The 25160-nt window shown below is 37.6% G+C and overlaps 1 protein-coding gene across 8 annotated transcripts in view; it reads right to left on the bottom strand.

Annotated features, from left to right (window-relative positions):
- Window positions 1-11096: 11096 nt before the first annotated feature.
- UAP1 (UDP-N-acetylglucosamine pyrophosphorylase 1) overlaps window positions 11097-25160 on the bottom strand; it is a 40902-nt gene continuing 26838 nt past the window's right edge. For 3 of the 8 annotated variants that reach the window (XM_007171677.3, XM_057552352.1, XM_007171674.3), the window contains exons 6-11: window positions 23822-24015; window positions 18585-18725; window positions 17605-17793; window positions 16430-16480; window positions 12441-12507; window positions 11097-11665 (exon numbers count right to left, since the gene is read on the bottom strand). In XM_007171677.3, coding sequence (XP_007171739.1) covers window positions 11573-11665; window positions 12441-12507; window positions 16430-16480; window positions 17605-17793; window positions 18585-18725; window positions 23822-24015 — 735 coding nt within the window. In that variant the 3' untranslated portion in view covers window positions 11097-11572. Of the gene's footprint in view, window positions 11666-12440; window positions 12508-14058; window positions 14266-16429; window positions 16481-17604; window positions 17794-18584; window positions 18726-23821; window positions 24016-25160 lie in introns of those variants that run through there. The other 5 variants (XM_057552364.1, XM_007171676.3, XM_007171675.3 and 2 more) reach the window with 4 other exon arrangements.

Genomic DNA, 25160 nt, shown 5'->3' with positions numbered 1-25160 from the left:
TCTTGTTGTGCTTAAAATCCTTCCTCCTTTGAGACTGTAGGCCAAATCAATCTCTTACCAAGTTGCCTTTCAATTGAACTGCTAATTGTGAAGTTCACTGAAAGCAACTGCTCTCCCTTCACTATTAGTTTTTTCCATTCCTCCTCAACCTTGACAACTTAGGAATTGCAACACACAACTATTACATTCCTTTTCTCTTTCAAAAGCTATAGTTGGTGCACATAGCATTTTTTAGAATGTTGCTGGGATTAGGAGAAGGCACGGCAGGAAGCAGATAGCATAGTAATGAAAAACAGGGATTTTAGAGTCAGATAGAGGTGGATTTTCATTCCTACTGTTCCATCTACTAAGTTATGGAATTTTAGATGTTATTTAAACTTTCTCTTTGATCAATGAATTATTTTTAAATGTATTTTAAAACTCAAAACGCATAGGGAGTAAGATATCTATTTTTTCTTCTTAATTGAGGTACAACTTTGAAGAGTAAACCAACTTATTAGTTCTAATAACTTTTATGTAGATCCCATAGGATTTTCTTGGTAGATGGTCATATCATCTGCAAATAAAGACAGGTTTACTTCTTCCTTTCCAATCTGGATGCCTTCTATATCTTTTTCTTGCCTTATCACACTGGTTAAAACTTCCATACAACACTGAGGTGGCAAGGATGAACATACTGCCTTGTTCCTGATTTGGGAGAGAAAGCATATAATCTTTCACCATTGTGATATTAAACTGTAGATTCTACATACATGACATTTGTTTATCTCATTCATCCCTTCTATCTCTAGTGCAGTAAGACTTTTTATCAGGAAAGGATACTGAATTTTGTCAAATGCATTTTCTTAATCTATAATTTGTCTTTTTTAGGCTGTTAATATGGTGAATCACATTGATTAATTTTCAAATGTTAAACCAATCATGCATTCCCAGGATAAATCCCACTTTGTTATAATACATTATCCATTTTATATATCATTGGATTCAATTTGCTAAAATATTAAGAATTTTACAACTATGTTCATGGCAGCCAGCCTCTAAGATGGCTCCCAATGATCTCTGCCACCTTTAAGCAGTCCCTTCCAGCACTGCACAATAAATGACCAATACAGTATTCAATAAGTGTTGCTATGTGACTCCTGAGATTAGCTTATAGAAGCTGTGGCTTCCATCTTGCTTGCTCTCTCTCTCTTGCTTGGATCACTCATGCTGAGGAAAGCCAGCTTCCATGTTATAAGCAGCACTCTGGAGAGGCCCCATAGCACAGGAACTGAGGACTCTTGCCAATGGCCACATGAGTGAGTTTAGCATCAGATTCTCCAGCCCTAGTCAAGCCATCAGATGATTTCCACCTTGGATGACAGATTGATTGCAACCTGACGAGAGAACCTGAGCCAGAACCATGCAGCTAAGCCTGGATTCTGAATCTTCAGAAACTATAAGAAAATATATATGGTTTTGTTATGCAGCAATAAAAAAATAATACAGACATCATTAAATTATGTGGAAACAGTTTGATCCTTTCGGTCTTGCTTTTAAGCTTTGTTAGGCTGCACAAGAACTGCACTTAGTCTAAACAAGAACTTTCTTAGTACTCTACCCAATAATGTGAATTATGAGGTTTTCCACTCCAAGCACTGTTCTTTCAGATGGTTCTTTCCTCAGCCTCAAGTAGTTTCTCTATACACATGTTATCATACTCAACTGAATACCCAAAGAAGTGCCTTTGCAGATCTTGTTTTCTTTGTGCAGCTCTCCCTTCTCTAGTATGCTGTGCTATGAACTCCAGCTACTTTGGCTTTCCCAAACTCCTAGCTCTATTTCCTCAACTCAGGGAGACAGCCATATTTTTCCTAGTTCCTCCTTCCTGTGCTATTGCCTGCAAATTCTCTCCAGGCAGCCATCTGGGACAATCACAGGGCTTACTTCAATTGTGTCCTGTCTCCCAGGGATTACTGACCCTCACTGCCTGATGGCCAATGTCTTCAGTGTCATTGTTTCGTTTATTTAACCTGGTTTTTTAGTTGTTTCAGGTAGGAGGGCAAACCCAGTTAGTCTCTCTTAAGCTCCAGAGAAACAGACCAATAGGATGTGTGTATATATTGAGAGATTTGTTTTAAGTAATTAGCTCATGCAATTGTAGAGACTGGCAAGTCCAAAATCTGTAGGGTAGGCCAGAAAGCTAGAGACCCAGGAAAGAGCCAATGTTGCAGTTCAAGTTCAAAGGTCATCTGCTGGCAGAATTCCTTCTTGCCCAGGACAGGTCAGTCCTTGTTCTATTAGGGACTTCAACTGTGATTGGAGTTGAAGGGATTGCCTACATAAGAAGGGCAATCTGCTTTACTCAAAGTCTAACAATTTAAAGGTTAATCTTACTCAAAAACACTGTCACAGAAACATCCAGAATAATGTTTGACCAAATATCTGGACACCGTGGCCCAACCAAGTTGACACATAAAATTAACCATCACAGTAATATAAAGAAAATAAATCATTACACTGATTGTTAGGAACCAAGATTTTCAGCTTAAGAAGAGACACAAATATAAAGTCCAAAAAGTACCTGATTTTTAAACATTGGAATTATCAGTATAACACATCATATTTTTCTTTTCACAACAAACAAAATGTATTTTCTAGCTCAGTCTCCTAAAAGAATCTAGAACCTCTAGCAATAACTACTACTAGTGCCTAGATATTTACAGTATCTAAATATCATTTCTTATTCAAAGGAACCAAGGCTTTTTGGAGAAATGGCTTCCTTTGACAAGTTGGACTCCTTTCCCACTGCTGGGCACGACTGGGTACCTCTCTCTTTAAAGGGCTTGCAATCTCATTTGAAGGTGACCTCAGTGAGGTTTGGAAGAATTATCCAGATTTAACTTGTATTGGAAGTATGCAGAACCATCTACAAAGTATTTTTTATCAAAAAAAAAAAAAAGCCTGAATCTGATCAAATCTCAGATTCAACTACAGTTTTCAGGAAATATGGAAGATAGAGGAAAATGTTAAAGGACACTATGAACATGAAATCCAAAATCTACAAAATGACACTGGAAAAACAACTAATTTTTTCCAACTAATAAATATTTTTTTAAAAAAGAGGGAGGAGGACCTGGATAGGTTAAAAACAGACAAATAGTCAAAGGCAATAAATGAACTCAATCAGAGCCTGATTCAAATAAATCAATATTAAAAAGATAAATATGTGATACTTGGGGAAATGTGAACACTGGTTGGATATTAGATGATGTCTTGGTCCATTCAGGCTTACTATAACAAAAATACCATAGACTGGGTGACTTGTAGACAACAGAAATTTACTTTTCACATATTTGGAGGCTGGGAAGTCTAAGATCAAGGTGCTGGCAGATTTACTGTCTGGTGAGTTTCCACTTACTGGTTCATAGATAAATGGCTATCTTTTTTCACTGTGTCCTCACAGGGAAGAAGGGGCAAGGGAACTCTCTGGGGTATCTTGTATAAGGGCACTAATCCTATTCATGAGGACTCAACCTTCATGACCTAATCACTTCCCAAAGGCCTCACCTCCTAACATTATCACACTGAGGGTTAGTTTTCAATATATAAATTCTGGGAGGACACAAACATCCAGTCTATAGCAGATGATATTAAAGAATTATATTAAGGTTTTTATGTAGAATTAATTTTAAAGTAACTCACTGGGGTTTGGGAGGTGGGAATTAAATGAAACAGGATTAGCCAATGTTAATTGTTAGGAACTAAGTAACAAAGGGTCATCATTCTGTTCTCTACTACTGTGTATGTTTGAAATTTTCTGATTAAAACATTAACAAAAAGAGTGGGTCTCTGGATTCAGACTCTGGGTTCACTTTCCAGCTTTGTTTCTTACTGGATAGATATAAAATCTTAAACAATGTACTTAACCTCTAAGCCTCAGTTTCCTTATGGACCAAACAGTAAGAGTTCTCACCTCATAGGAAAGTAATAAGGGTTAGATGAGACAATGTACATAACATGCTTAATACATGCCTGGCTCATAGTTAAGCATCATAATGAAATGCTGGGCATAGTTATCATTACTTAATTACTCACGTTGTATGTTCATGAGATTTAATCTCCCTTCTGTCAAATTTCAGATCTTTTAGAAATACATAAATTAAGAAAAATTTTAAACTTGAAAAGGAAATCTGTCATGTCTCATTTCAATCTTATTCGTATCACCTATGTTATATATTTTACCATATAAAATATATACATTATGAGTTCTACACATCATTTTGTTAAAAAACAAAAACAAAAACAACTTTGACTGCCAGAAGAAAATCTGCGAAGGAACACTTCCTGAGAAGTAGAATCACTGAGACAGAAATAAGAGAACTGATGTGGAAACAATGAGTCATGAAGCTATAATGATAGACTTTTCGTTCTTACATTGTCCTTTGTTTATAACTTTGAAAACGCTATGTCTATATAAACATATTTGGTGTCACCACTGACTCACTGAGCTTTTGGCAAGCCTATTAGGCCTCTCATCTTTAAGAGGCCATAATAAAATACTGAATTCATGTATTACACTAGAGGACTCATGTTAAGCCTCTCGCAGAAAAGCTTTAACTCCAAGTGGATTACCTTGAATTCTTATAGCATATTTGCTTCATACACCAGTCTGAATTACATCATCAAATTTCACAAAGAAGCTCCAAGTAATGCCCAAGCTCAGAGAGAACAGCATATGAAGACCATGTTGTTCTACACTACAGTAGTGCACTGTCAACATTCCATTATCTGAAGGTACGTTTACATCCCCCCAACTTTACCACAGCCAATTTTACCTCCAAGTTCTCTCACAGCTGTACGTAACTAGTTAATGTGAATACCCATGGTTTATTTATCCTTTGAGCCTTCATAAAAGGAAAAACTTTTTATCATAAAGTTACTAAGAATGAATTATCCAAAAATTTATGAGAAAAACACCCCACCCATAATGCCATCACCTTAACACATCGTTTTACTTTTTACTTCTCATTCAGCTTGAAATATAATATTTTTAAACAAAATTATTCATTAACTTTCTTTTGTCCCCTATCATCCCATGTTTTAGGAAATGCTAAGCCAAAGACAGATAAAATTTAGAAAGAGCACTATTTAGGGTGGTCCTTTCTAGCAGTCTGAGATATCTGCAAAATCAAATCGTCTCCAGAATGTTTGTTTCCCGGCCCCATCCACCCATTCTGTTTGTGCTGTCTTGTCAAGTGAAATCTTCTTCACTCTTTGCCCCACCCCTTGTCTATTTTTCCAAAGCCAGAACACATTCAAACTTTTCCCCTCTCACCCTTGGTTGTTGATTTCTAAATTAAGTCTACATCTCCAAGTCAGTGATTCTCACTTCTGGCTGCCCTTTACAATCACTGAATGCTTTTTACAAATTAGCTACACAGGCCTTCCACCAAACTGAGAATCATAATCTCTAGGACTGGAGTATGTTTTTCTTAAAGCTCTCCAAGTGATTCAGAGAATCTACAGGGCTTGGAAACCACTGTTCTAGCAATTACAATTGTACTGGTCAGGCCTTGCAAATTCCATCTTCCATTCTTCTACCAGTATTCGTACATTCCCTTGGTATTTTTTTTAACATCTTTATTGGAGTATAATTGCTTTAAAATGGTGTGTTACTTTCTGCTGTATAACAAAGTGAATCAGCTATATGCATACATATATCTCCATATCCCCTCCCTCTTGAGCCTCCCTCCCACCCTCCCTATCCCACCCCTCTAGGTGGTCACAAAGCACGGAGCTGATCTCCCTGCGGGATACAGCTGCTTCCCACTAGCTACCTATTTTACATTTGGTAATGTATATATGTAAATGCTACTCTCTCACTTCGTTCCAGCTTACCTTTCCCCTTCTCCGTGTCCTCAAGTCCATTCTCTACGTAAGCGTCTTTATTCCTGTCCTGCCCCTATGTTCGTCAGAACCGTCTTTTTTTTAGATTCCATATATATGTGTTAGCATATGGCATTTGTTTTTCTCTTTCTTTTTTTTTTTTTAAATTGATAACTATCAATATTTTATTCTTTTTGATGCTATTGTGAATGAAATCTTTTTTTTTAAACATCTTTATTGAAGTATAATTGCCTTACAATAGTGTGTTAGCTTCTGCTTTATAACAAAGTGAATCAGTTATACATATACAATATGTTCCCATTTCTCTTCCCTCTTGCATCTCCCTCCCTCCCACCCTCCCCATCCCACCCCTCTAGGTGGTCACAAAGCACCGAGCTGATCTCCCTGTGCTGTGCGGCTGCTTCCCACTAGTTATCTATTTTACATTTGGTAGTGTATATATGTCCATGACACTCTCTTACCCTGTCACATCTCACCCCACCCCCTCCCCATATCCTCAAGTCCATTCTCTAGTAGGTCTGTGTCTTTATTCCCGTCTTGCCACTAGGTTCTTCATGGCCTTTTTTTTTTTTTTTCCCTTAGATTCCGTATATATGTGTTAGCATACTGTATTTGTTTTTCTCTTTCTGACTTACTTCACTCTGTATGACAGACTTTAGGTCCATCTACCTCACTACAAATAACTCAATTTTGTTTCTTTTTATGGCTGAGTTATATTCCATTGTATATATGTGCCACACCTTCTTTATCCATTCATCTGTCGATGGACACTTAGGTTGCTTCCATGTTCTGGCTATTGTAAATAGTGCTTCAGTGAACATTTTGGTACATGACTCTTTTTGAATTATGGTTTTCTCAGGGTATATGCCCAGTAGTGGGATTGCTGGGTCATTTGGTAGTTCTATTTTTAGTTTTTTAAGGAACCTCCATACTGTTCTCTATAGTGGCTATATCAATTTACATTCCCATCAACAGTGTAAGAAGGTTCCCTTCTCTCCACACCCTCTCCAGCATTTATTGTTTGTAGATTTTTTGATGATGGCCATTGTGACCTGTGTGAGGTGATACCTCATTGTAGTTTTGATTTGCATTTCTCTAATGTTTAGTGATGTTGAGCATTCTTTCATGTGTTTGTTGGCAATCTGTATATCTTCTTTGGAGAAACGTCTATTTAGGTCTTCTGCCCATTTTTGGATTGGATTGTTTGTTGTTTTGATATTGAGCTGCATGAGCTGCTTGTATATTTTGGAGATTAATCCTTTGTCAGTTGCTTCGTTTGCAAATATTTCCTCCTATTCTGAGGGTTGTCTTTTCATCTTGTATGTAGTTTCCTTTGCTGTGCAAAAGCTTTTACATTTCATTAGGTCACATTTGTTAGTTTTTGTTTTTATTTCCATTTCTCTAGGAGGTGAGTCAAAAAGGATCTTGCTGTGATTTATGTCATAGAGTGTTCTGCCTATGTTTTCCTCTAAGAGTTTGATAGTGTCTGGCCTTACATTTAGGTCTTTAATCCATTTGGAGTTTATTTTTGTGTAAGGAAGCATTCTAATTTCATTCTTTTATATGTAGCTGTCCAGTTTTCCCAGAACCACTTATTGAAGAGGCTGTCTTTTCTCCATTGTATTCTCTTGCCTCCTTTATCAAAGATAAGGTGACCATAGATGCGTGGGTCTATCTCTGGGCTTTCTATACTGTTCCACTGATCTATATTTCTATTTTTGTGCCAGTACCATACTGCCTTGATTACTGTAGCTTTGTAGTATAGTATGAAGTCCAGGAGGCTGATTCCTCTAGCTCTGTTTTTCTTTCTCAAGATTGCTTTGGCTATTCGGGGTCTTTTGTGTTTCCATACAAATTGTGAAATTTTTTGTTCTAGTTCTGTGAAAAATGCAGTTGGTCGTTTGATAGGGATTGCATTGAATCTGTAGATTGCTTTGGGTAGTATAGTCATTTTCACAATGCTCATTCTTCCAATCCAAGAATTTGGTATATCTCTCTATCTGTTTGTATCATCTTTAATTTCTTTCATCAGTGTCTTATAGTTTTCTGTATACAGGTCTTTTGTCTCCTTAGGTAGGTTTATTCCTAGGTATTTATTCTTTTTGTTGCAGTGGTAAATGGGAGTGTTTCCTTAATTTCTCTTTCAGATTTTTCATCATTAGTGTATAGGAATGCAAGAGAGTTCCCTTGGTATTTTAAAGAATAAAGCTCACAATGGACATATCTATTTAGTTTCTGGCTCAACTATTCTTGCTCTAGGAAACTCTGTTTCTCCCCTAATTTATGTTCTCTTTTTGGTACCATCTCAGAACGTTTGATTAGCCACCCTGAATTCTCTTATGGCAGTGGTTCTCAAATTTGAGTATGCAGCAGAATCACCTGGAGGGCTTGTTAGAACACAAATTTCTGGGCCCCACCCAAAAATGTGTAATGTAGCAATTCTGAGAATTTGCATTTCTAACAAGTTTCCAGGTGATACTGATATACCTGATCAGGAGACCACACTTAGAAAATCACTGTCACAGATTTTATTAACCAATAACTTGGGCATAACCTGGCAACTTCACACAGGTAAGTGACTCCTTCTTCCCAGAATAATAATCAATCTCCCTTTAATAATCCATTTCTGAATCACAATATGCATTTGCATTTTAAGGCAATTAAAGTCAATAAGTCAGAGTAAACATTGAGTGCTTATTAGGGGCAAAACAGGGTTCTGATTACCAAAAACCTGACTTTTCATAATACATGTTAGAATTATTGACGTACATTTTCTTGTTAGAACATAAACTTCTGACCCCAATTTGAGAAGGGAAACGAGGAGGTTCTTTGTTGAGTTCTGCCACACCAAACTCCAGGTCATAACGATGACCTTTAACTGTTACTGAACTTTTCATTCCTTACATTTTAGTACTAGATTATCTTCCCAATGTGTTAAGTGGGTTAATTTTCTCTCTTTAAGCAGAATACAAGCTTTGTAAGGAGAGGACCCTATGTTACACTTTTTATCCCTTAGTAGTGCTGGACATGTGATAGGCACTCAACCTTTATTGGCTGACTCATTCATTCATCACTTCCCAACATGCTTTTCCTAAATTGGGGATCCAAAGAGGATCATGAATTGCAAAAGCATCAGTCTCAGCCAGAGGAAGAACAGATTTCTAGGCCAACTGAATGATTCGTGTTTTAGTCACTCTCCTGGGTTATGCATGATTTTTCCTTGCCTCTTTTTACCTGGATAACTGAGATCTTACTGTACCATGATGAATCATCAAGAGGAAATGCTGGAGATAGTTAAGTTAGAGTTAGAAATGAAATCACATATTACCAGTGACAGCCCAAACTTCTAGGGATAGAAATTGAAAATGGAATTCTTTTTGTTCACCATCCTATAGATAACACTAATAATTCCTTTTTAGACATCAAAACTGGATCAATTTTGAGAAGCAAGAGAAAAACTGAGGAAAAAGAAATATTCAAATATCACGCTCTATTGGGTTTATACGTTCATTTGTGGCTATCGGCAAAGTTATTAACACATAGCAAGGGTGATTTTGACCAAACTCAGTGATTATTAACTCTCACATAAATTCTACCATGCTGTTGCCAAGTGATTCTAATTCATATTTTGATAAACATTTTACCCAATTCTATATTTGCTGAATTAGAACAATAATTTGAAAAGGATTCATGAAGGTACCTAATGCTATCACTTATAATTTCATGGCTCAGAGGCTCTCCAACTCTTTGCCCTTAATACACCCAGTGTTCCCCAGCCATTGCTCCCCTATAAAACCACTACCGCAACCCCATACTGCCAGTGCTCCCCTTCCCTGGCACTATTAGTATGATCTTAAAGACAGGGAGACAGGAAATAGCAGATGAAGGTTCAGAAAAAAGGAAATGAAGCATACCATTCAGATGCTAAAGACTCGGCAGTTCTGTACTCACAATCCATCTTGGAGACTGTTCTGATGAAGAACTCAAACCTCACAACCTTTTGAGAAATGGAACAGATAACAATAGCAAAATTGGGCTGTTATTGAAATAAAACAGAAAATATGCTAGATACACTATTTAAGCCTTAGCACACACATACAAAAATTTTAAATAGATATAAATATCATACAGTCTTCAAAAAAAAAAAGTGATCTTTAAACTTTGTACTTATAAAGAACGAAAGACCCACCCATGACATTCTATCATGTGACAACTTATCAATGGAAAATAAAATTTACTAATGTTTCCTTTAGATATAATTTTTAGAATTTTTCACTTATCCAGATGTCAATTTTTATGCTTTTGGTCAGTACTTAAAGGCTATATAAAATGCATTTATAAAGCTCAACATTTTTATGCAAACTACATGTTAGACATAGAGAATCCTTACTAACAACCAATGATCTATGGCCCATATTTAAAGAACCACCTTTGTCTTTTTTTTTTAATATGGCATCTTTTTTAAAAAAAAATATTTATTTATTTGGCTGCACTGGGTCTTAGCTGCGGCATACGGATCTTTAGTCGCGGCATGTGGGCTCTTTTAGTTGCGGCATGAGTACACTTATTTGTAGCACGCATGTGGGATCTAGTTCCCTGACCAGGGATTGAACCCGGGCCCCCTGCATTGGGAGCGTGGAGTCTTAGCCACCGCACCACCAGGGAAGTCCAAAAACCACCTTTGTCTTTTTAATCCTCTAGCTGAAAACAATAGAACAAAACTGGAATAGTAGTGATTAACTCACCTGGGGAAATGCAGGAATTATATTCTTTTGAAATCCCAAGTGCCACCAAATATTTGAGCAAAAGATAATAGCCAATGATATACAAGGTTTTTCAACCTTTACAGTTTGGGCCAGATAATTCTTGTTTATAGGTGGTTGTGCTGTGCATTGCAGGATGGGTAGCAATATTCCTGGTCTCTATTCATTAGATGCCAGTACTACTATCCCACCCTCTCAGTTATGACAACAAAAAATGTCTCTAGACATAGCCAAACGTCCCTTGGAGGAGGGCAAAACCATCTCTGGTTGAGGGCCACTATTATAAAGTGATAGGAGGATAAAGTTCAAAATTAGATATTCATAAAAAAAAACTAGACAGTCACAGAGGTATCAATTTGATTTTTTGCATTATCTCAAAGTTTCTCCAAAGATTCACATTTTCCCAATGGAAAAATTCCCTCAAGGTACAAATGACACTCCAGAGACAAGAAGAAAAGTTCATTTTATTGTCCAATCATTTTCTTAAAAAAATTTAATTTTTGATAAAACAAACTTTTAGTACCATAGAAACCTTTCAACATGTACAATGACATATTATTACTATGTACAACTTCAAAAACAAACGTTGCCAGCTCCAAGTAAAGTGATGTCGAACACCCTGACTATACGTAAGCTGTAGGAAATTTCCTGGATGGCCAATGTTTTCCTTAGCTTGGAAAAAAAAGTATACAATTGAAAAATATAAATAAGACCTTCAATCAGTTGAGAATCATAAAAACACTTTCTGAAGTTCAGTCATCTGGATCTTGGGGAATACGTAGTAGTTACGAGAGTTCAACAATTAAGATGAAAGCCTGTGGATACTGAAAACTGTATACTCCAGGAGAGGTCCTGTAGGTTCACAGTCGGTCTATCAAAAATAAAAGCTATTCTTATTGTGGTGGAACTTGGTATCTGGCTCATATACCATTCTTCACCAGCTCATGGACTCCATTCTCATCAATGATTAAAGGTGCATGGAATTCTTTATCTGCCACATAACTTTCTAGTCCCTAAAAGAAGGGTTGAAATGAAACACAGTTAGAAAATTGGTGGACACTAGTCATGTAATGCTGGACTTAATGGCTATAATAATGATATAAAGCATGAATGCCAAGTTGGGTTGAGATACAGAATTTACAAGTCAATAAAAAATCTACTTAGTATACTTTTTAAACTGGGCTTAATGACCTATTTATGGAAGCATAAAACAAACAACAAAAAGAGGGAAAGTTATTCTGATTATAATAAAAGTTTTAAAGTTAATAAGATGATAATCATTCTTCCTTATAATCATCACTCAGTAGAGTTAACATTCTAAGCAAGGTGGCTGTTTCTGATGCTAGAACTGAACAACCTGACAAGGATCTCCAGAAAAAAATATTACATATTAGAATAAAGGGGTCCCTACATCCCCCAGTCTTAAAGGTGGAAGTACTAAGCATATGAACAAAACAGACCCACTGAAAGGAAAAATTACATCACACTAAAAAATGACAGATGATTTACCTAAAAAACAAGGCTTATTTTTTAAAAGCCCATTGCATTTCAATGTGTAGGTGAAATGAACTAAACATTAAACATTCTGTTCATGGCAACTAATGGATAGATGCAAAGCCATAACAGGAACTCTCAAAGAGAAGGTTTCTCATTCCCAGGATGAGCTCCTCAGGGCAGGGCCACTGGAAAATGATGTATCTTCTCTAAGGACAACTCTACTTCAACATAAAACAATATCACAATCCTACTTCTAAAAGAATAGGGAAAAAAAGCAAAAAGCAAACTTACTTCTCCAGCATAGGAGATAAGAGGAGAGATTTCACACTGTATTGGTACATCATTGGCATCTTTCAAGCTAAGAAAAAAAATCAGACACGGTAAAGATTCTGCTTCCCATGTTACTTGCCAGAGTGAAGATACAGACCATAACTTCCCTCTGAGAAACCTGAAGATAACAAAATTCTCCTAAACAAACAGAACAGACCCTACCCTCATGACCACTTAATTCCCTGAGGAGTAAGTTAACATGAAATCATCATGGTCCAAAAGACACTCTCTGGGGTAATCACCAGTAGCTCTTCAAATTACTTCACCAACATTGATATACTTATCCCCTAATGTACATATCATTTTTTATCATTTCCAAATTTTAAGTTCATAGAGAAGGGACTAGTTACTGAGTATGCACTGTGCTCCAGGCCCACTGCGAGGCATTTTGAATCCTTCGTATTTCATTTTAACCCCTGCCACAGCCTTGCATGTTACGCACTAATGTTGACCGACATTCTAAAGCTGCACTGTCCAAGACAGTGGCCACTAGCCACATATGGTTATTTAAACTTAGATTAATTAAAATTTTAAAAATTAATTAAAAATTTAAAATTCAGTCCCTCAGTCATAATAACCACACTTCAAGTGCTCTGTAGCCATGAATGGCTAATGACTACCAAATTGGATAGCACAGATATAGAACATTTCCTTCATTACAGAAAATTCCATTGGACTAAAAGGTCAGTTAAATTATTTCCCAGTACAGCCCAAATCTCCTAGATTAGCTGAGCTGATTTATTCAATGTTTCAAGGTGCTTCTCGGTTACTTTCACCAAGGTCCCTTTTTTAAGAGCTAAGGCAGAATGCACCCAAGTGAAGGCAAGGCCAAAGTCACCACTTGCTTCCTCTAGATCACGTTCTAACATTTACAGCCACCTGCGATCCTGAGTTTCTAAATTACGTAACACAAAAGTCAATAAATAGTGCTTTTAATATGTTTAAAGTCACTAACTTCGAGGTTTTTCACCATTTCAAGAATTTTACCAGTAAGATACAGGGCACACAAAAATCTAGTCTTTTGTAGGCTCAAACCATAGTTGTCCTGTGTTTTACCAAATATGTAGTCTGAAGCTTTGGTGGAGTCAATAAAATCAGAGGGCTTCTGAGGTTAGCCACACCCAATCTTTCTGTCAACAGAACCATTTAGTGAGCCTTCAAGGCACTCTATACCCTACTCCAACTCACTTGTCCTGCTACTTCCCACTCAAACCAGGCCAGACACATGCACTTTAGATTATTCCAAGTCATTCTCAACTACGGTCCCTTTAACTATCCAAATCATACCCACCCTCCAAGACATAACTCAAGCCCCAACCTTCCTTTGACCACTGCATTTCATAGTGATTGCTCTCATTCATTTATTTATAAGAAAATAAATAAATTTATTAGACATGTGGTAAGTCACTGCCTCCTAGGGTAATTATTATTTATAGCACACATTTAACACATAAACACATACTGCCTGATGATGTTACTTAACTTTTATGCATGTGCATCTTGAATCTCCCAGTAGGCTGTAAGAAATGACTTATTTCTCTTGTGTAAGCTACTTCAGCACCTGGGATACTGACAGTACCTGAAGGTAGGTGTGCAGGCCTACAAACGCTTGCTGGCTGAATGAATAAACGAACTATGAGGGTAGATGGATGGCAGACTAATTCAGGTAAAAGATGAACTAAAAGATGGAGCACATATCTCTCCAGCCAGAGATGTAGATATGTATCAGATTCTATCAAAAGAGCTCAAGAGATCTGGTCCAGACCCTCTGGGGCAGCTTGGAGTCCTATAAAACCAAATGGGAAAATGAGGACCCATTCCATTGATAAGATGTATATAGCCCAGCCCCACCTGAACCCCTAAAGGATTTGGTGTGCCAGGACCTGAAGGCGTTTTTGAACCGGAGGAACACATAGCCGACCTGAATATAACTTCCCTTCTAGTACCACAAAGATACCAAAAAAAAAAACTAAGAAAGTTGGATGCCCGAGAGGAGAGAAGAGAGGAGCTCCCGTCACCAAATGTAAAATCTCAGGAGAGACGCAAATCAGCCCCAAACAGCGCTGTCCCCCAATTCTTTAGTCAAGCATCCTTCTGGTAGCTAACACTGTTGAGTAGGTATTCAGGTAAAAAATAAAAATAATGTCATTTTGTCAAAATTCAGCATCCTTGCTTCCATTCTTTCAGAATACCTACAAGCTGTTTCTTCCCTCTTTTATAAAAAATACTTTCTTTTCATCTCTCATTTTTAAGTAATCTTTTTCTACTCTATGAGGGCATCCTTTAGTGCTAAGAATTTCAGCAGGACCCATTTCTAATTCCATGATCTCATTTGGGGCCAAACTTTGATTTCAGTTTAACTATTCAACGAATGGTTAAAATGAAGTAAATGGGGATGGGGGGAGTGTGAAATAAAAGAACACAAACAAGAACTAAATAACGTTTAAGACTTTTTGTATCTTAACTGAGATAGCTGGATGTTGTTTTCGGTTGTATAATTAAGAAGCTGTTTCACTTCACAGGTTAAAAGCTGTGGTTCAATCAGAAGGAAATTGAGGGTCAAAAACTTATTTTTTTAATTGTAAAAGCAGCTTGCTTCCACATATTAAAAACGATGGACGGGACAGAAAATGACAAAGGGCGCTGCGTCCCAGCTGCCATGGCATGAGGGGCAATAGTTAGCTATGGCTGCTGTAAGAAACTAGCCAGCTCTGTGAGTCCACTTCCTTGTCTCCAGGGCCACATCCCAGAAACACTGACACTCACAGGGACTTGTCTCTACAGGGCAAGGATGAGTGGCACAGGCAGGAAAAAACACACAGATGAAACTGACATCACTGCTACTCTGTTTCTGAGAAAACTCCCATCTCCAGATCCTTGGCTCTGTACACATTTCCCAAATTATCTTAAAAACTTAAAATTCAAACGAAACCTTATTACTTTTAAAGTGTAACAAGAATACCAAGCTGTCTCTTTAGCTATAAAGATAATGGCTTTTTCAAACTCTGTCAGTACCCAAACGAGAGAGGATACATGTTACTTCTAGCTAAAAATTATCAACCATTAAGACAAAAAGATACTTTCTTTAGGAGCAGGGAATAACTGACTAAAATTAACACAGAGAGACCAAAAATGGAGCTGTTACTATGAGAATAAATCAAAAGAACAGTTTTCTCCACATGAAGAGCCATCAAGGGGCTTCCCTGGTGGCGCAGTGGTTGAGAGTCTGCCTGCCAATGCAGGGGACACGGGTTCGAGCCCTGGTCTGGGAGGATCCCACATGCCACGGAGCGACTGGGCCCGTGAGCCACAATTACTGAGCCTGCGCGTCTGGAGCCTGTGCTCCGCAACAAGAGAGGCCGCGATGGTGAGAGGCCCGCGCACCGTGATGAAGAGTGGTCCCCACTTGCCGCAACTGGAGAAAGCCCTCGCACAGAAACGAAGACCCAACACAGTCATAAATAAATAAATAAATAAATAAAAGAACATGAATTTCTTAAAAAAAAAAAAAAAAAGAGCCATCAAATATGTCAGGAGCAGTTAACCTTTACACTGACAGCATATATCCAGTTTGATAAGACACATCTGCAGAATGTTATTTTTATCTAGCTTATGCTAAAAGGGGTACGCTGGGATCCAAATTTGTTCTCCCTGGCCTGTAACCTGCTCTAGATTTTATCTTTTACTTGTTAACTTGTCACTACAGGCTCAAATACGTATCGTCAAATTCTTTAGAAAAGCATTCTCCCCATTTCCAGCATGCACTGAGATTCTGAGTTAGTGTCATCCAGCGAGATACCTGCCACCAAATAAGCAGTACCCCCACCAAAGCTTCAATCATCCACCCCCCAGACCACCAAAAGGCAGAGAGCACTAAACTACAATGCCAGTTAGTATGGAGGGAAGCACAGCCCCATCACCATGCACTGCAGGCAGGCTGGTATATTTACTTGTGATTGACATCAGCTGTGATGGTCTCTGACTTTCCATTTGTAGCACTGCTATGTAGGAATAAATAAGCATTAATGGGAATGGAAACATACCAAACAATAGAAATGAAGTGGAACTGCAAAATATACTTGACTGAAAGGCATGTATTTATGGTAAATTATAAACTTGGCAAAGGAGATCTGAGGGGGTAAAAAAAATGAAAAACAAAAAACTCAATGGTCAAAGATGAAGCATGAGGACAATCTGACATGCCACAGAGCAAGCCTGTTGACAAGACAGAACCTGAAAGTAGCCTTGGACTGCGAGACAGTCTACCACTGATCCTTCTTGTAAAAACACAGTTATGGACCAGTAAGTGCCAATGCCCAATGTTCTAACCTTTACCAAGGCATTCTAGTGCTTTTGTGCATACAAACAGTCTTTTTATCCCTTAAGAATATAAATTATATGGCAGAATGTTTTCTACAAAAGTATAGAAACATCGAATGATTTTGAAAGGGGGAATTCTAGGTGCCAAAAGAGGTTTTATCAAAAAACATAAGACGTAGCTTAAAAGTCCTTTATCTCACATTTGAATAGCTCCAAGGATCTTCTTTTTTTTTTTAAATTCTAAAATCCTAAAACGTTTGCAAAGTTTGAGTATCAGTGAATGTAAGCAGCATGCACATCCGTTCCTGGCACCTCCCTCAGCAATCTGAAAGTGCCATGGTCAGAACTGAAGTACGCCTATGTCTCATAGGCAGCCTGTGGGTGGCAGGTCTTTTGAGGGTTGGAGGGCAGGGGCTCGTAGATAGCACTTAAGTGAAGCCACAGATATACGGGCAGCAAAAATCAATCCTCTTGCGCTGTGGCACAGTGGCTTCTGATGGACTTTAACCATGGGGCACACCAGAAGAATTACCTTCTGACCATTATTCAGTAGGAGTCATTTCACTGACACAGTAGAGAGGCATCCAAAAAACCAAGAGCTTTAGAAGATTCCTCTTTAAGGGGAAGTTAAGCTATTGTTCTCTTTGAAATGGGCCAAGCCTTCATTACTTCACATCAGGATCTGCCCACATCAATACTTTGCTTTTTTAAAAGTTCTTGGAATACATCAGAGATAGAGGAGAAAGAAGTCCAAGAGGAGAAGCCCAGGAAGCATCCACACAAAAGAGAAAAGGCATCGACCTACCGCGGAATTGCAGGGAGTCGAGAGCCATTTTCATCTATGAAGTGGCCCCCGGCATTGAGGACCCAGCAATGATGGAGGGACATCAAAGCGTGCCTTGCAGTAGTGGGGTTGTCCTTCCCGTTCTGACTGTCTGCATTCTTCAGCGGGGAAAACTCATCTTCCCGTAATACTTCATACACCACAAACTTCCTAGAGTAGAACCATACAAACACTGCTTTATTATGAAATAAAACTGTGCACACAGCTTCTGACTCCTCTCTATATAGCTAAGCCTTTGGTCTTCAATTACAGTCTCTCTTAATCCAATTTCAAACGAATGCTGAAAGAAATAATGTTCATCCCTGGATGAAATAAAGTTGGAATTCTCTTCTCTCTGCAAAAAGAAAAATTATTTCCACTCCCAACAATAAAATACTTCATCTTAAGTCAGATTAGAAATCTTAATACAAAAAGATCATATTAGTATCTATTCTGGAACAAAAAAACAGGCAAAAAGGATGATTTAGAAATGTATATAGGAAGATGACTCTTCTGCATTTTCATATTGGTCAAATTCTGAGACACAAATCTCAACATCAATGTGATCTTTAACAGAGGGCTATATAAGATAAAAACATGTTCACTGAAACATCTACTCATAGATCAGTAAGACATCCTAAACACAAAATGGGCCAATTCTCTATCTGAACCTTTTCTGTCTCTCAGCCAAAATAAGTGACTTTAACAATTTTGCAGGAGAGCCAGATAATAAACTAACTGAAATTTTTAAAAAAGTACTCACAGGCAACTCAAACCATATTCTTGGATTGGTGGTTTCACACTACAGGATGATAATGAGTCAAGACTATACACTCACAAGCAAAATGCCATAACTGACATATATGCTGTCAACTGTTTTCTGAAAAGAGTGTCCTGCCTAGAAGAGTAAAGGGCAACATTTCAAGACATACTTAATCTTACTGATGCTATTCAAAACATACTTTGCAAACTGGAAGATGTCAAAGACAAATTTTTCCATCTTTATTCCATTTGGTTTGTCTGGCTTAATTAACTGCCCCTGGGAATCCACATATGGAATCTTCTTTTGAGCCACATGGTGCTGCAACTGAGGTTCATAAATACTAAGTAGGAAAAGAAAAAAAAAAAAAAAAACATAATCACTTTCCAAATTTAAAATGCCAGAGAATCTGATAATCATACTCAGGAGCAAACGCACCAACAATGAGTACTAAGATTTCAAAGGGAAGAGCATTTGTTAAATTTCAGTTCATGTTTAAATATTAAATGAATAGACTTCCCTATTCATTTCCTTAAATTAAAAAAAATCAAATCATGATCTCCAAAATAAAAAAATACACACACAGCTCACACCATCTCTCCCATGATTTCCATGTCTTTTATAAAATGTTCCACTCTTCGCCCCAACTTTCCCAACTGAGATACCATCAAATGTTAGATGGAAAGATGAATATTTATAATTACTTTGGATGAATTAATAACACAACTACAAAAAGCATAGTGGAATGAGAAATATTTTGGAACTGGACTTGAAATTCTAAAGTAAAGCTGAAAATGGAAATCAAAAGAATGCTGGAGTAGCAATTCTCATATCAGACAAAATAGACTTTAAAGACTATTACAAAAGACAAAGAAGGACACTACAAAATGATCAAGGGATCAATCCAAGGAGACGATATAACAATTGTAAAAATTTATGCACCCAACATAGGAGCACCTCAGTACATAAGGCAAATGCTAACAGCCATAAAAGGGGAAATCGACAGTATCACAATAATAGTAGCAGACTTTAACACCGCACTTTCACCAATGCACAGATCATCCAAAATGAAAAAAAATAAGGAAACACAAGCTTTAAATGACACACTGAACAAGATGGACATGACTGACATTTATACGACATTCCATCCAAAAACAACAGACTACACTTTCTTCTCAAGTGCTCATGGAACATTCTCCAGGATAGGCCATATCTTGGTCACAAATCAAGCCTTGGTAAATTTAAGAAAATTGAAATCATATCAAGAATCTTTTCCAACCACAATGCTATGAGACTAGATATCAATTACAGGAAAAAAACTGTAAAAAAATACAAGCACATGGAAGCTAAACAATACGCTACTAAATAACCAAGAGATCACTGATGACATCAAACACAAAATCAAAAAATACCTAGAAACAAATGACAATGAAAAGATAACAACCCAAAACCTATGGGATGCAGCAAAAGCAGTCCTAAGAGGGAAGTTTATAGCAATACAGTCCTACCTCAAGAAACAAGAAAAATCTCAAATAAACAACTTAACCTTACACCTAAAGCAATACAGAAAGAAGAACAAAAAAACCCAAAGTTAACAGAAGGAAAGAAATCATAAAGATCAGATCAGAAATAAATGAAAAAGAAATGAAGGAAACAACAGCAAAGATCAATAAAACTAAAAGCTGGTTCTTTGAGAAGGTAAACAAAATTGATAAACCCTTTGCCAGACTCATCAAGAAAAAAGGGAGAAGACTAAAATCAACAGAATTAGAAATGAAAAAGGAAAATAACAACTGACACTGAAGAAACACAAAGGATCATGAGAGATTACTACAAGCAATTATATGCCGATAAAATGGACAACCTGGAAGAAATGGACAAATCCTCAGTAAAGCACAACCTTCTGAGACTGAACCAGGAAGAAATAGAAAATATAAACAGACCAATCACAAGCACTGAAATTAAAACTGTGATTAAAAGTCTTCCAATTAACAAAAGCCCAGGACCAGATGTCTTCACAGGTGATTTCTATCAAACATTTAGAGAAGAGCTAAAACCCATCCTTCTCAAACTCTTCCAAAAAATTACAGAGGAAGGAACACTCCCAAACTCATTCTATGAGGCCACCATCACCCTGATACCAAAACCAGACAAAGATACTACAAAAAAAGAAAATTACAGGCCAATATCACTGATGAACACAGATGCAAAAATCTTCAACAAAATACTAGCAAACAGAATCCAACAGCACATTAAAAGGATCATACACCATGATCAAGTGGGGTTTATCCCAGGAATGCAAGGATTCTTCAATATACACAAATCAATCAATGTGATACACAATATTAACAAACTGAAGGACAAAAACCATATGATCATCTCAATAGATGCAGAAAAAACTTTTGCCAAAATTCAACACCCATTTATGATAAAAACTCTCCAGAAAGTGGGCACAGAGGTAACCTACCTCAACATAATAAAGGTCATATATGATAAACCCACAGCCAACATCGTTCTCAATGGTGAAGAACTGAAAACATTTCCTCTAAGATCAGGAACAAGACAAGGTTGCCCACTCTCACCACTATAATTCAACATAGTTTTGGAAGTTTTAGCCACAGCAATCAGAGAAGAAAAAGAAGTAAAAGGAATCCAAATCAGAAAAGAAGAAGTAAAACTGTCACTGTTTGCAGATGACATGATACTATACATAGAGAATCCTAAAGATGCTACCAAAAAACTACTAGAGCTAATCAATGAATATGGTAGAGTAGCAGGATACAAAATTAATGCACAGAAATCTCTTGCATTCCTATACACTAATGATGAAAAATCTGAAAGAAAAATTAAGGAAACACTCCCATTTACTACTGCAACAAAAAGAATAAAATACCTAGGAATAAACCTACCTAAGGAGACAAAAGACCTGTATACAGAAAACTATAAGACACTGATGAAAGTAATTAAAAGATACAAACAGATGGAGAGATATACCATGTTCTTGGATTAGAAGAAACAACATTGTGAAAATGACTATACTACCCAAAGCAATCTACAGATTCAATGCAATCCCTATCACACTACCAACTGCATTTTTCACAGAACTAGAACAAAAAATTTCACAATCTGTATGGAAACACAAAAGACCCTGAATAGCCAAAGCAATCTTGAGAAAGAAAAACGGAGCTGGAGGAATCAGCCTCCTGGACTTCATACTATACTACAAAGCTACAGTAATCAAGGCAGTATGGTAGTGGCACAAAAACAGAAATATAGACCAGTGGAACAGTATAGAAAGCCCAGAGATAAACCCACGCACCTATGGTCACCTTATCTTTGATAAAGGAGGCAAGAGAATACAATGGAGAAAAGACAGCCTCTTCAATAAGTGGTGCTGGGAAAACTGGACAGCTACATGTAAAAGGATGAAATCAGAACACTTCCTTACACAAAAATAAAACTCCAAATGGATTAAAGACCTAAATGTAAGGCCAGACACTATAAAACTCTTACAGGAAAACATAGGCAGAACACTCTATGACATAAGTCACAGCAAGATCCGTTTTGACCCACCTCTTAGAGAAATGGAAATAAAAACAAACAAATGGGATCTAATGAAACTTAAAAGCTTTTGCACAGCAAAGGAAACTACAAACAAGATGAAAAGACAACCTTCAGAATGGGAGAGAATATTTGCAAACGAAACAACTGACAAAGGATTAATCTCCAAAATATACAAGCAGCCTATGCAGCTCAATATCAAAAAACCAAACAACCCAATCCAAAAATGCTCAGAAGACGTAAATAGACATTTCTCCAAAGAAGATAAGTAGATTGCCAACAAACACATGAAAAGATGCTCAACATCACTAATCATTAGAGAAATGCAAATCAAAACTACAATGAGGTATCACATCACACAGGTCAGAATGGCCATCATCAAAAAATCTACAAACAATAAATGCTGGAGAGGGTGTGGAGAAAAGGGAACCCTCTTGCATTGTTGGTGGAATGTAAATTGATACAGCCATTATGGAGAACAGCATGGAGGTTCCTTAAAAAACTAAAAATAGAACTACCATACGACCCAGCAATCCCACTACCGGCCATATACCCTGAGAAAACCATAATTCAAAAAGAGTCTTGTACCACAATGTTCACTGCAGCACTATTTACAACAGCCAGGACATGGAAGCATCCTAAGTGTCCATCGACAGATGAATGGATAAAGAAGATGTGACACATATATACAATGGAATATTACTCAGCCATAAGAAGAAACAAAACTGAGTTATTTGTAGTGAGGTGGATGGACCTAGAGTCTGTCATACAGAGCGAATTAAGTCAGAAAGAGAAAAACAAATATCGTATGCTAACACATATATATGGAATCTTAAAAAAAAAAAAAAAATGGTTCTGATGAACCGAAGGGCAGGACAGGAATAAAGACAGACATACAGAATGGACTTGAGGACACGGGGAAGGTGAAGGGTAAGCTGGGACGAAGTGAGAGAGTGGCATGGACATATATACACTACCAAATGTAAAATAGATAGCCAGTGGGAAGCAGCCACATAGCACAGGGAGATCAGCTCGGTGCTTTGTGACCACCTAGAGGGGTGGGATAAGGAGGGTGGGAGGGAGACACAAGAGGGAGGGGAAATGGGGATATACATATGCATATAGCTGATTCACTTTGTTATACAGCAGAAACTAACACAACACTGTAAAGCAATTACACGCCAGTAAAGATGTTTAAAAAAAAAAAGTAAAGCTGAGTAACTTTTAAAAAAGTAGATAGTCATCTTAAATGTCTAAAAAGCAATCAAGTGAAGAATCAGATATTGAGAATGTCCTTCATTTAAAAATCTGGTGTGATAAAATAGCTCTTATTTTATCCTTAGTTGGCACTACTATGCTGATTTCCATCCTTGTCTCACATTCTTTTTTCTTTACTTTCTAATGCACTAGTTCCTAAATGCTAGTCTGAGAACCAGCTAAATTAAATGGTGTGGGCAGCTTGTTAAAAATACAGATGTCTGCATCGACCTCCAGAAATTCTGATACAGTAGATGTAGGGTAGACATCTGTTATTTTTTAAGGTTTCCAGTTGTGGTAGAGAGGGTATTCCCTTTCTTATTCTTTGCTTCTCCAGAACCTAGCACAGTTGGAGGGAGGGAAGTAAGAGAAGAAGGAGAACTGCTTTGGACTCCAGTTAATGCACTGAGGAGAATGGGCTACTACAAATTTGCACTCGATGATACATCTTACTAAAAACAACTACAATGTCAGGTAAAATTCCATTTGATAAAGATGATCCTCAGAAGGGAAGATGAATCATGTACGATATGGACTTGAAGTTTCTCCCTACTTCTCAAGTGACTTAGCTTCGGATTAACAATAAATAAAAATTTTTAAAAGCCCCCATCTTGCCCATACTTGACAACATCTCTCAGAAACGGTACAGTGAAGAAATGGTTGGCAATGTTCCCCGCATTGAACAGCAGTCGTCCATCTGAGCTTCGTTTTTGAGCTGTAGACAGAGAAATCTCACTATATTCCACCACCTGGTATACTCCATCCACTCGGCAAACCACTCCAACTGGTTCTGTAGGGTTCGTTTTCTCTACCACCTGCCCACCAAACGAAGACAACAGTAGAGAAAGAAATTTAATCAGGCGCTGCATTGGAGATCTGTCATTTTCCAAGACCACATTTACAATTTTACTTACTTTATCTTTAAGGTTTAAGTCAAGAGGAATCTTTAGATAATCATCTATCTGGGAAGAGGTAAACTATCTCCCTCCTATTTATCATCTAACCAAACTGTAGAGTAGAAATTCCATCATACACATAGGGCCCAGAAGAAATCACATGGGACTGGGAATAACTAAATGAGGAGTCTACGTCCCCCCGAATATGTTTTTTTTTTTTAAGTATTTGTTTATTTATTTATTTATGGCTGTGTTGGGTCTTCGTTTCTGTGCGAGGGCTTTCTCTAGTTGCGGCGAGCGGGGGCCACTCTTCATCGTGGTGCGCGGGCCTCTCACTATTGCGGCCTCTCCTGTTGCGGAGCACAGGCTCCAGATGCGCAGGCTCAGTAGTTGAGGCGCACGGGCTTAGTTGCTCCGCGGCATGTGGGATCTTCCCGGACCGGGGCTCGAACCTGTGTCCCCTGCATTGGCAGGCAGATTCTCAACCACTGCGCCACCAGGGAAGCCCCCGACTGTTTTTATTATTGAATTTATCCTTAACCACACTCAACTACTTTGAGAATAAATGAAACAAAATCTGAGATTCACAAAACAAAAGAAGTAAGGCATTTTGCCTCTCCTTTTGTACTGCACAAATCATTATTTCATTTGAAAATGGTGTTTCTTTCATTTTCATTCATGAATACAGAAAATTCCTTATTTTTCAGGGACTTGGCTAGGAGGTAGGAGGGTTAGAGCAGGCAGGTCACAGGGTTCCCACTCCAACCTCAATCAGAAAAGCCCACTCATATTTACGTTTTGCAGGCTAGGTTTTGTTTGAAGTAAGAGGTTCTATGCTTTTTTTTAAAAGTCTGAAAACCAGTGATTTGATAATCTAGCAAAGACTCTAGGATGATCAGAGAGCTGAGAGAAAAGTATTTGGTCAAAATCAGAGGGAAAACATAAGAGTATGTAATTTTAAAAAACCTCACAGGTGATTCTGATACCCCACTACCCTAAGCATATATCACTGACTTAAATTAAGTGTTTAGAATAAAATTACAAAACAACTGTATGCAATGCAC

The sequence above is a fragment of the Balaenoptera acutorostrata genome, chromosome 1 (genome assembly GCF_949987535.1).
Source record: "Balaenoptera acutorostrata chromosome 1, mBalAcu1.1, whole genome shotgun sequence".
Taxonomy (NCBI): Eukaryota; Metazoa; Chordata; class Mammalia; order Artiodactyla; family Balaenopteridae; genus Balaenoptera; species Balaenoptera acutorostrata.
The sequence above is the reverse complement of the archived record's forward strand: the minus strand, read 5'-3'. Positions and strand labels throughout refer to the sequence as shown.